General features: G+C 33.8%; 1 protein-coding gene across 1 annotated transcript; it reads left to right on the forward strand.

Annotated features, from left to right (window-relative positions):
* The first annotated feature begins 1,161 nt into the window (after positions 1–1,161).
* CLRN3 (clarin 3) lies at positions 1,162–11,130 on the forward strand. The gene is made up of 3 exons (XM_026704984.2): positions 1,162–1,524; positions 6,402–6,581; positions 10,792–11,130. The coding sequence occupies exons 1-3, from the start codon at positions 1,311–1,313 to the stop codon at positions 11,061–11,063; spliced, it is 666 nt and encodes a 221-aa protein (XP_026560769.1). The 5' UTR covers positions 1,162–1,310; the 3' UTR covers positions 11,064–11,130.
* The last annotated feature ends 1,638 nt before the right edge of the window (positions 11,131–12,768 follow it).

Below are 12,768 nucleotides of genomic sequence, written 5' to 3' on the forward strand. Positions count from 1 at the left end.
GGATCATTGGCAAACTTAATCTTTTTTGAGAATGACATGTTATATAGTATACTACTTATGTAAGTTTCAGAATATGTATGTTATCATACACTGTTGTGAATGTTATTTTATGTCTCAAATTAATTCAAAATTTCAATTTGAATATTCAGGAGTGAATCTTTCCCAAATCATACCTTTTTAGAAGCTTCACACCAGTTTAGAGTATATTAATTTTATCATTATTAATGTTCTACATGTATACATTGTAAAATTCATTAAGTCTTCCTATTTCTTTGTGCATCTCATTTTAAATAAGGATTCTGAATTCCAAGAGCTGTGCAATCAACATGCAAGGAAACCTAAAGAGTATTTACTAAGGAATTTCCCTAATATAACAATGATTTTTTTAATTATTTGTATCACTACTTTTATAGTTTAATTTCTAATGATAATTGAAAGTGTGGCTACTATGTATCTACAGTAACATACAGCACCATGTGATCAGTTTTGTCCTTTATTGAGACTCCTAAAACATGGATAACCATAATCATAGTTAATCTACGGTTCAAACTCTCTATTGGGAATTGACGTGAAACACAAGTTAGTTTTTTATGTACTACACATTATCTTTAGGAACTATCTAAGTACTGGAACTCAGTGGTTGCAGGAAGGTATACAGGAAGTCCTTGTTTATTGACTGTCTTGTACAGACCATTTGCAGCTACAATAGTGGTGAAAAATTAACTTTGTAACCAATCTTTGCACTTATTATCTTTGCAGACCTGTAAAAAACAAGGAAAACTGAAGTAAGGTGGTAAGCACAACCGCGCTTTCATTTAGCAATCACTTTACTAAACAACCACTTCGTCTTAAAAGAGGGTAGAGTGTATATGTCATTCAGATCTTACAAAATGAAGTAATTCTTACTTTGCCATATGTTTTTTTAAAGCCATGACCTGCCCCATCCCTCAAAATTTTAGAAATATCATGAATTCTGAATAACTCAATAAATAATTGTTTCATCATTCACCTTATGGAGCTAAAGTTTAACTTTGAGGCTTCGTTTTAAAAGTCTCAGCATGTCATGAATTCGATATATTTCTTGTCACCATGGTAATGTTTTTTTACTGCAGACCAAAGTTCAGCTATTTTATTTCCTTATTACCATTACGGTTAGTACAAAGTTTGTGGTGTAGGCAATGTGCTCTCATTTTTAGGAAGAGTGGCAAAACCTTCATAGACTGGGATCCTCACTGAAAGAATTGCAGAATTCCGTGTCGGTGGAGAAATCTTATTATAGTCTAGGAAAACCCTCTTCTCTTTCTAACACAATGCCATCCAGGCGAAAAACCTTGATGTTTGCCTCTGCTTTTTTCACCAGCCTATGCTCTTTTGTTATTGTTTGCATTGTGCTTGCAACTAAAAACTGGGTGTCAAGTGACCTTACCAATTCCAATATGAGGCTAATAATTACATATGGACTTTTCCAAGGAGTTTGCTCAGATGTATCCCCTGGAATTAATTTCCCTCACACCAATTTTCAAGGTAAATAACAAATGAAGGCAATAAAGCTGGTCATTGATCAGAATTTCTCTCTCTCTCTCCCTTTCCCTCTCCCTCTCCCTCTCCCTGCCTCCCTCCCTGCTTCTCTCCCTCCTATTGTTGGGAGTAGTTAGGTTTGTTAAACTTATGGCCAAATGTTCATTGTTTATACTGTAGTGTAAACATTTACCATTACTATAAAGTCTTTCACTCAGGAGGAAATTGTTGTACAATAAATAAGCTACAAAAAGTTTTTACAAGCCATGTTTAAAAACCTGGTAATGTTACTAACTATATCAATTATAATAGCAAAAATAATAATGTGAATAAATGTCTTGTACATAATGTGCATTATTGTAAATTTTCAGGCAATTACAAAGATGCATTTCACTAATCCCTTTATATATTTAATCTGTAGAATTTAGTCAAATGCAATGTAGCAATAGCATCGCTTGGATTGTTTAAAAAAAATTTTTTTTGAAGATGACACTATCAATGATTAATCAAATAGTTCCATATTTCCAGAAATCCAATTGGAGTAGCAGCAGGAGAAGCAGACTAGGAATATATGAGACTAGGAAACTATTACTCAAAAGTAAAACAATATGAGTATAGATAGGAGAAGTAAAAAAAATAAATGTTTTGTGAAATAAATAATGTCATTTTACTTTGATAATGATTTTTGGATGAATAAATGCACTACTTGAATAATTAGACAACCTAGATAACTTTATAAGGAAATCATACATGTTTATAGAAGATAAAGTTTTTACGTCTGTTAATCAAAGTGCCATACACTGTCTCATATTACTCAGAATATATTTCTGAAACCCAATTGTGTTGAATAGAAACAAGTTTTATCAGGCTCATTTCCAGTTGGTTGATCACTTTGGAAACCTAATTTAGTTTAGTAAAACTAAACTAATTGGTCTTTGACCAATGGAAGCCCCAGTGAAATGTTTAAAAAAAAGTCAGCAATGTCAATGTCCTGCCCATTTGTAGATGCATGTGACGGTTACCTTAATTGTTTTTTTATCTGCCTCTGGCTATCTTGTTATTTTATTAGTTTTTTAATAAGATGTTGCAAATATCAAAATATGCGAAAAACAGAAAAACTAGTTGCTGAACAAGGATCAGTATGAAAGACAGTTCTATGCAGGAGTTCTAGGGTATTTTCAGAGAAACCTGTCTTTTATCAATCTATACAGTGTTCCTACTCATATACTAGTAGTGAACCATGGTGGCACAATGGTTAGAATGGAGTATTGCAGGCTACTTTAGGCTGCCTGTTGGCTGCCTGCAATTTGGCAGTTGACTCAGCCTTCTTCCAGGGTGGGTAAAATGAGGAGCCATTGGGGAAATATGCTGCCTGTAAACCGCTTAGAGAGAGCTATAAAGCACTGTGAAGTGGTATATAAGTCTAAGTGCTATTGCTACTTGTGATGCTGCAATGATAGAATCCAACCAAATGTACTTTGATTTTAACTGTTACATTTAGAGAGGTTTTCCTGTAGTATTTTGGTCTTATTATTTACACTGTAGAACAAATTGAGCATTCCTATTTATATATTTCCTAAATAATATGCAAATGAAATTGTGATGGGCCACAGACAAGAATCACCTGTGAAAAAATTCAAAATAAAATCAGATAATCTAATAGTTTTTTTAAAAATGAGAAAAGGGATAACTGTTAACTGATATGGCTCGAATATTATTTTATTTTATTATTGCAATCGCTAAAAAGAGTTAAGCAGTAAAACTAAGCTAGAATAACAAAGAAACCCTATCTCTACATCAGTATCAACCATACAACTGAAATAGTACTGTAGTGATGTTATGCAGGCAAACAAGTTCAGCCCAGTGGTATGCAAATCTAACCATAACTAAAGAATGAATATCACTGCCCTAGCTAAATCCAAACCACATCTACTCTGTCTTACCACCAAATGGAACCAACTCATGAGGAGGGAATGAAATCACTGTAGTACAATATACACCAATTCCAACTGTTAGAAGTGATACAGATGATATCATTGATTGTTCATATCAATGAAAGGTAAGATCTAGTTGCATTAGGAAGACCCCACTACTACCTAGGTCCCACCACAGTCATTCTCAAAAGCAGTCAGTGTGGTGATTTAATTGGAGTAACTGCTGGAACCCTGACACCAAGCACATTACCAGTGATAATAGCTAAGTAGAACCTCCAAACTCAAATCTAACAGTTGTGAAAAGAAAAGACAATAGGAGAAAGGTCATTACAGTCCCACCATAATGGGCTGTGAGAATAACCTTAGGAAGAAGTACCATAGCCAAAACAATAGCCATACAAGAAATATCTCAGCCCACAAAAAGGATGGGGCTGGATAAAGCATCTTAGAAGGAACCCTTCCTAGTTCTCTGGAAAATAAAAGCAAGGGAGAATACAAAATGTATTTTATTATGTACCATAACACAACTAAATATATATCTTCTGCTGTTCTTGGTGGAACCTAGCAAGAGAACTAAATATGCAAAGCCCTGCAGTATGAATTATACAGAGGCTATTGTGCATAGCATTTCTTGGGTAGCTTGAAATTTGTTGGCAAGAGCAATTTGTTTGAATATTAAAAGGTCAGTTAATTAGTAGCCTTACCACAAGTAAGGCATCTGATATTATCCTCCAGATTTCTCATGAGCATTTCTTGACTAAACAATAAATTTGATCTCTTCTCTTACATTTTGCATTCTAAATGTGCAAACCACGACACACAATTAAACTTGCAGACACTTATTAGGCTGCCATTTGTGATTTATGTTGTGTAATAAATGACTGTAGGCTTTCTAGGCTTTCCAGAAGAATCTTAGAATGAGATGCTGTGTTTCATAAGTTATTCCTCACCTCCTAATATTAAAAATGTTCTTTATTCTTAAATAAATCCCCAACCCATTATGTTTGAAATGTTTAACCATACATCAAAGGAGATTAACAATTTTGTTCAGTTTAGGTTTGATTTAAAATATGTTGCCAACATTTAGCCACTTCTAAACAGGCATAAATATTTGCCATTCTTATAAAGAAACCAACTCCCTTTACAGACATTTCTGTGCACCCCTACAGATGGCCTACTCTCAGGATGAACTTGATGTGTCATAATGTGAACAACAGACAATTTAAGAAAATGCATAAGTATTTTGCTGTATTATGTTTGAATGGATTTATATGAGCAGAAATAGTCATGCCTTCTGTTTTTATTTTAAACATGCATACAATAATATATTTTTATCTCTTCTATTTTTTGAAACACAAGATTTTGGCAAAGAATTGTGGGATAAAATGCAATCATGTCTTTGAAATATTAAACCACTACATCAAATTATTAGTGCTGTGCCAAAATATTCTAATTTCTTTTTGTTTGTCAAAAAACAAATAGCTTCTATTTTTTTTTCCAGAAAAGAAAAATATACTAGTAAAATTTTAATGGGAAGCAAATGGCTTGTTCCTACTTTGATATTATGAGATGGGTGAAACTAGGTGATATACCTTTCATCATGCAATAATTTCTCCAGCAGATTGCAGCTTCATTGCTGTTCTACTTTACAGATAAATTCCAGGGGAAATTATCATGAGGTTAACTACTCCCACAGGATTTTTAAAAAAAAATCAGGAAAAAGAGACAGCCAGAGAGCTTGCATATTAGAGGAAAGATGTACAACAGCATCTTGTACCTATAAAATAAGCTCACAAACATCAGAACATACAAGAAGTATAAAGCAATTCTAATAAGATAAACAAGGAGCTGTTTCTACTACTACTACATTCAAGAAATTGGAAAGATTAAGAAATCAAATCAAATATTTTTCTCAGGGTTTTTTGACAATACAGTGAGTAATAAAAGAGAGAAAGAGAGGAAGGTTCCTAACACTGCTGAGAATGATTCTAAATTTCTACAAGTCCTAATCATATTCTGATCCAAGAATAACAAATGCATGCCAGGGACTAGCCACATTCTCAACGATCTCAATAGAGATTAATGAACTGAACGAATTGTACATGTATATACATATGCACTACACATTTTTTGATGTGATCAGAATCTTTATAAAATGAAGCACCATCACTAGAATAGCATACAAAGCTATATGAATTTAATTCTGCACAGATGTGCTCTGTCCAAACAATTAGCAGTATCCATGACTATATGGAGGAAAGTCCATCTGAAAATTCCAACTCTTGCTCATAAACTTCCATGCACAATAGTCAGTAAATGTTTTTATAAAACTAGAACAGTCCTTCCTAATTTAATCAGTGTGTCAGCTTCTATTTTATCTGGACAATATCCAGTTGGGAACAGAGAATTCAACATTCATGGTCATATTTGAAAGGAGCTACCATTATCATCAATTTCTTATTTAATTCAACATTTTTACTTTTTAAATTACCTTTACAGAAATCAGTTAATTCATGTGGACATTGTAGAGCAGAGTACCCAACCCCCAGTCCATGGGCCACTACTGGGCCACGGCATGCCAGCAACCAGGCCATGCAAACAAGGAAAACCCCACCTGCAGGATGCAGAGGGCATGCAAAACCACACCCACACTGGTCCATGGAAAATCTCTCTCCATGGAACCAGTACCTGGTGCCCAAAAGTTGGGGGTCACTGTTGTAGAGAGAATGATGTTAATATACACAATAAATAAATAAAAATAAAATCAGAAGTCTGGTAGCTATTTTTCCAACCAACCACTGTGGGCCTCTAATGAATTGAGCTGCAGTTGATGGAAACTAATATCTTTAAATGTTTTGCTGGTCAGGAAAGGTGGTAACAGGTTCTTGTGAAATGTGTCTATATTTTCTTTGTATCTTGTGATACTAATTATGAATAATTATGTTTTAGTTGCAGGTACTCTACAAGATAATACTTTGAAGATTTTCCATGGTGTAATTATATTTCTGCTGGTTGTTACTATGCTCAGTTCCTTCCTTAGTTCTGGATTTACCTGTTATAATGCCATCAGCAACCCATACCAAACATTTCTGGGGCCTACTGGAGTTTATACTTGGAATTCTATGTCTTGTAAGTAATATACATCTGAACAGATATCTTTTCAAATAAATGATAATCTAATATACTTATACTAAGACACCAAACAATTGCAATTCAGAATTGTAAAAAAACAAAGGCAACCATCTTGATATTTATCAATATTCAATTAAATTCTACATAAAATTCTAAATTGATTAACTGGAAGTACAAACAGGTTTAAAACACATTAAGCAATTACATTAAAAATAATCTCTGGTTAATTTAATTTACTAACTTTGAAACTTATAAATGTTCCTCATCTTTAATTACAGATTAGTAGCCAATATAAAATAAAAACAAGCTATATACTCCAAAAGAATTAGTAAAAATTAAACATAATAAATAATGTTAAATGCTTTATGTTTAGATCTTAAGGATACTAATTCTGCAAACAGTCATAATGATAACATTTTATGGATTATATTTCTAACAAAAGACTCATTTTATTCATTAGTAATCAAGGTTCATATATGCCAATTAACATCTTAAATTATCTTCTGGAATTACTTTATTATTTATAATATAATCCAAATTACATTCAATAGCAGCAAACATTATGGAAACTGTCTTAAAAATGATCCAAAGATAGCATTATGTGCCTATACAAAATTGCTGGAAAAGGTCCATTTAAATCTGTAAAATGGGGTAAAAGAAAGAGTATGTCTCATAGTCATATATACTGTTTATAAGTCACTATATAGATTAATAATATAGGAGTAATAATTATCAATCACAGCCCAAATATAAATTTACTATCATTATTTAATAAAGCAGCTCAAAGAATAATATTACACTAACTGTTCAGTTTATGATGGTTACATCAAGGCTTAAACCCAGAGGCTCCATCACTAAGTCCTTCTAATGAAAAATTACAATAACAGAAAAGCAAACATACAAAAGATGGGAGTATCAGGATATACCAGAAGAGTTACTTTTGATTCAATTTGGAAAAAAGTACCAAAAGTATATATGGTGCTTGCAGATAGGCCCATCCATGGATGAACCAACCACTGAATTTTTATCCAAAATATCATGAAAATGCATCGCCTTTTGATAAACTAACCTACATTTGTCATAGTATTTTTGTTTAAAAAAGATAAATAAAGATAAATCCCATATCTTTAAATAATATAAATCCCATATGTACAGGAAATTTTTGATACTTTAAAAAAGTATTACCATATATACTCATGGCCATTTGCAGTTAAGTAACTACTGGAATCTTGACTTGTTCTTAGATCTTTTTAATATGTTGGTTGGTTTTTAAAATGTGTACATACAGACAAACACGCGCACACATATAAACTGAGACTCAGAAATATTTTATATTATAAGTAAAACCAGGAACAGAGAGATATGCATATAAATTGTTCTGTGTGTGAAGAGAGAAAGAATATTGTTTTACTATCAAACAGTTTATTAGGTTATAAAGTATTATAAAATACAAAAGTAAATAAAAGAGTGAAAGGGAAGGGGAAGAGAGATAGAAGTGAGAAAAGGTAGGGAAAAGAAAAGAAAAAGAAGCATTGACTTCTGACTCTCTCTGTTGCAGTAGAAAAGGGCATTACAATCAAATCACAGCTTTTTTGTTTTTCCATAATAATAAAAACAAGTTATTTCTATAAAGATCTATCAATATAATCTGTAAAACCCAAAGTCAAAATTACATTCTTTTCCACATCAAGCATGAACTTCAGAAGTGGTTTCCATGTGGAAACAAGAGTACTTATGTTTTTTTTCTTTAATCAGAGTAGTCAGTTTTGATATTTCAGCCAACTCCATCAACTTCTGCATCCATTCTTTCCATTTTTGTGCATGTTTTACATAAAACACTGTATTTTGTTTTAAAATAATTCATGACATAGTCCAGCAATCCCCAACCTTTTTTTTGGAGGGGGGGGTCACCAGGGAACGGTTCCATAGAGAGAGGTTTTTCCGTGGTCTGGAGGAAGTGTGGTTTTGTGTGCTGCCTGCATCCCGCAGATGGGGCTTTGCTTGTTTGCATGGGCCAGTTTCTGGCATGCCATGGGCTGGTGCTGATCCATGGACCAGGAGTTGGGGACCCCCGACATAGTCAATATCTAGAATTTCTGTTCTACATTTGTATGACTTCACTGACAGCTTTAACGTTTAATATAGCAGTAGAGATTCATAAAAAATATACATTGATATTCTGCATAGATCAGTTCTAATTCTAATAATTGCAAGTAGACTTAAAGTTGTGGGGCAAATGTTTTTGGGATAGCAAAGACATTCTTAAAACAGTTTTGAACTTGCCTCTTTCCACTTCATCTGAATTGGCTGACAACTCTTTCAGGAGAATCTTCTAGTGAGCCTCTGCTCTCTCTGAAAACAATCCCCAGAAAATACACTTTCCCTCCCCATTACGGCTCAGGTGTTTCTTTCTATTTGGGTTAAGAGCCCTTTTATTTTGCTTTACTTCCTTCTTTACAGAGAAAGGACCACCTCTGATGCTTAATGTTACCTCTAGTACCTTTTAGACTTTTTTTTTTAACTGAGGCTGTTACAATACCTCATTCAGTATTGCTTTCACCTTGTAATCCAAAATGTGCTGCTTTGAAACCTGCCAAAAGAGGTTTTTTTTAATTAAAAATTCCTGTTTTTCTTTCCAAGCAACCACTTTTGCCACTTGCACTGTTTATTTATTTTTCAAACAGAGCAAATTTCACAAATTTTCCCATCCACTGAGCTAGACATCTTTCAAATACTCAGCTTTCAAATAGCCCACCTCCAAGACCCTACAAGCTATCTGTGGGCGGGGGAGAAACCCTTCTGCCTTTGATGCTTTAATCTTATAAATATAAATTTAATTTAACCATATGTTCAAGCATTTGCCAAAGTGCCTCCAGCCAGGAAAGGATCTTTATTTTTAATGTCAGTTTATAGTCAAGCCAGCATGGACCAGGACATGAGTAATTTCAGAAATCTGTGTATCTGACATAACCATTGCAGTTGGTTTGTTCTTCCTCTGATTTATGGTGTCTTAAACTTGAGGGGTGGTACCACAACTTTCTTGTATCTTGTACTCCTCACAAGAAACAGATGAGTTTTCATTGTTCTTTGGATTCTTATTTCTGGATTTTAAATCCTACCTATGGGACAAACAATAATTAAATAAGTAATATGCAAGGCTGTTGGAATGCAGAAGGAAGAGAAGGTGGAATAGGAAGAAAAAAAAGAGGAGGAGGAAGAGTGAAGGGGAAGAAAAGGGGAATTAAGTCTTTTCTTGCTCTCTGTATTTCCTATCCTTATTCTCTCTAAAATCTACTGGTAACTTTGCTATATATACAGTATATGTTTTATACATACATATGTATGTATAACAAAAGGTCTACTGGCTCCTTCCATCACCCAGATCATGGAAATGACACAGACAAAATGCCATTCACCCACACTGCTGATCTTATAAAGACCTGAGCCCAAAGTTCCTTAAAAGTTAAAAATTTAGGGGATCTTATCATTAATCTTTCATATCATACCTACTTTGGCTCTTTGAACCAATAAGAAAAAAAAGCCATGAGGTTTCTTTAGTTCTTAGGTGAGCAGCCTGAAGAGTGAAATTGCAATAGAGAAAACATTGCTTAGAGGGGAAAAATAGAAATACACTTGCAGACAAAAACTGTCTTTACATACATTAAAAATAGTGAAATGTTATACTGTAAAATGAACTCATTCAGTCATTTCCCTGGAGCTACAACCCTTCAGTCTTCTATTAGACTTACATCAGGTTTCCTTTGATGTACTTTGCTCTCCTTATGATCCTGCTACTAAAATAACCCAATTTCTGATACTGAATTTGTCCCAAGAGATTCCTGCTTTTTAAAACAGGACCAAAATAATTTGTGCAAAAGAGAAAACTGTATTATCAAATATATAAACGCCAAGTAGAACCTATGCAAAATCCTACCACAACCCAGGCCTTTCAACGTCAACTACAAAAACCATTATTCAAAATCTTCACAGGGTGGGGGTGGGGGGAATTATCACCCAACACATGTGAGATATAGAATGCTGTTTTATAATATTTTGTATGCAGAAATATAACTCCATGTGGATGACCCTTTCTATGTATTTCAATCCATTCTGGAAGCAATCGACTGACTCGGCATGTTTTATATTTAAGGAACTAAACACAACAGAGAAATGCACAACATCAGCAATCTTTTCTTTTTTCTTTTAGGTATCTGCTGTCTCTTAAACCTAATATTGTTTGCAGTGAATGTAGAAGTAAACAAACTGTCCGCTGAGCTGGCCATCACACATTGCATAGCTTTCACAGACTTTGAACAAAGCAACTCCTATGGATATTCATACTGGATTATGCTTCTTATAATTGCCCTCAATGCTACAACTGTTATCATCATTGTGTTCTACCAACGGGCAAAGTATTCTAAGAAGAAGGAACGAGAGAGACCTTTGGACAGTGCACCCAAGGATGGGATTTTATTTTAATGTGATTATTTGTTCTGCTTTAAGATAAACTGAACAATCTTCATTTCAAGATAAAGTATGGAATTTACGGTCACGTGAGGTTCATTGACTTACATAGTATCTTGGGGTACAAGGAAAAGATAAAAACAATATAATGGAGATTATTAGGACTGGTATTTGAAGGGTCAAGCCTTGAATTTCTATAGGTATTATTATAATTGATAATTTTATTTCAAGAACTGGTTTGGTGTAGTGGTTAAAGCATCAGTACAGATACAGGGACACCATGAGTTCTAGTCCTGTTTTAGGTATGAAGCCAGCTGGTTGACCCTGAGCCAGTCAGTTCCATTTCTGAAAAATATTGGCAAAAAAACTGTAGAGATTAACACTATTTGCTAATTTGAAGGCGCCAAATAAGAATTTTAATTCAGCTTTATTCCAAAATTGTACAATAGAGGTACAATAAAGATTTACACAAACATGTGATTTAAAATCAAATGTAGTGTATAGTTTTATCAGTCTGCTATAGAATCCTGAAGTATTCAAAATTCATTGCATTTTAAATAATATTTCCACTTATTAGAGATATTCATCAGCTCTAAATTTCTGTTCTGTTTTGCCTTGTCAATTTTAATTTGACCTAAGTTGGACCCAGTTCAAGGTAAAAATATATTTCAGGAAACCAGTATCTAGTATCTCTGCTGACTAGCAAGAAGAATCCTCAGACAGCTGTAACTTCTTCATCCATATAACAGAATTAAAGGGTGTGTCAGGAACAGCAGAACATTTTGAGCACATGAATGGAACCACAGAAAAAGGTAAACTGTTTATTTAAAGAAATAACATACTGTTTTGTTTTATTATTTGATCAAGTCAGATGATGTCGACAAGTAACAGCTCTGTCTTTTTGGACCCAGTGATAGAGCAAAGCTCCCACCTCTTCTCTATTTATATTAACTTACAATGGCACCGTTTTATCTTTCCTTCATTAACTCTAATATATTCCCAAATGAGTCATCAGGAACTCAAGTCTTGAATGAACCAAATGGTAATAGAAAAGAAAACAGATCACTATAAATACACTCTATATCCAAGCTATTGTTTTCTTCTCCAACCTTCTTGCTAGATACAAGAAGATTTGTGTTTCTTGTCTGACTTCCAAATAGGATTGAGTAGTTGGTTCTAGTTAAAGGGGGAAACAATAATTTTTAACTCTTATCTACTGTTATGTTCCAGAACTATGAATGTTCCATCCAAGAAAGCTGAGATGTAGCACTTATTAGAGCAGATCACAACAGCTAATTCTTCATTCACTTCATAAGTAAAATTCTGTATTTCTTCTTTTATATTCTGAATCAAGGTCCTATCTATAATAACACTGTGAAGACCCAGGGAAAAAATAGAATGCAGGATTATCCATTTGGGAATAGGTTTCTGCTTTGAGTAGCATGATTCCAGAATGCAGGGCCAATGGATCACTGGGTATCTGTGGGAGAAAACTGGGAGTTTTCCCTGTTTGGTGACTAAACGGAGTACAGTTTGCTGTGACAGCCACATCTTGCATGATTTATATTTTGTTTCAAGTCCACTCCTTTCCAAAAAAAAAAAAAATCTGTATATTTTTGGCCTTGTCTTTGTAACTTGGCTACTGATATAGATTTGGACTCAATTGAAGTTGTATTAGAATAAGACTATTACTTTGTCTGAATTGTATTGCTGCTGTTGG

This window comes from Pseudonaja textilis, chromosome 4, assembly GCF_049901715.1.
Source record: "Pseudonaja textilis isolate UNSWEBS1 chromosome 4, rPseTex1.2, whole genome shotgun sequence".
Lineage (NCBI taxonomy): Eukaryota > Metazoa > Chordata > Lepidosauria > Squamata > Elapidae > Pseudonaja > Pseudonaja textilis.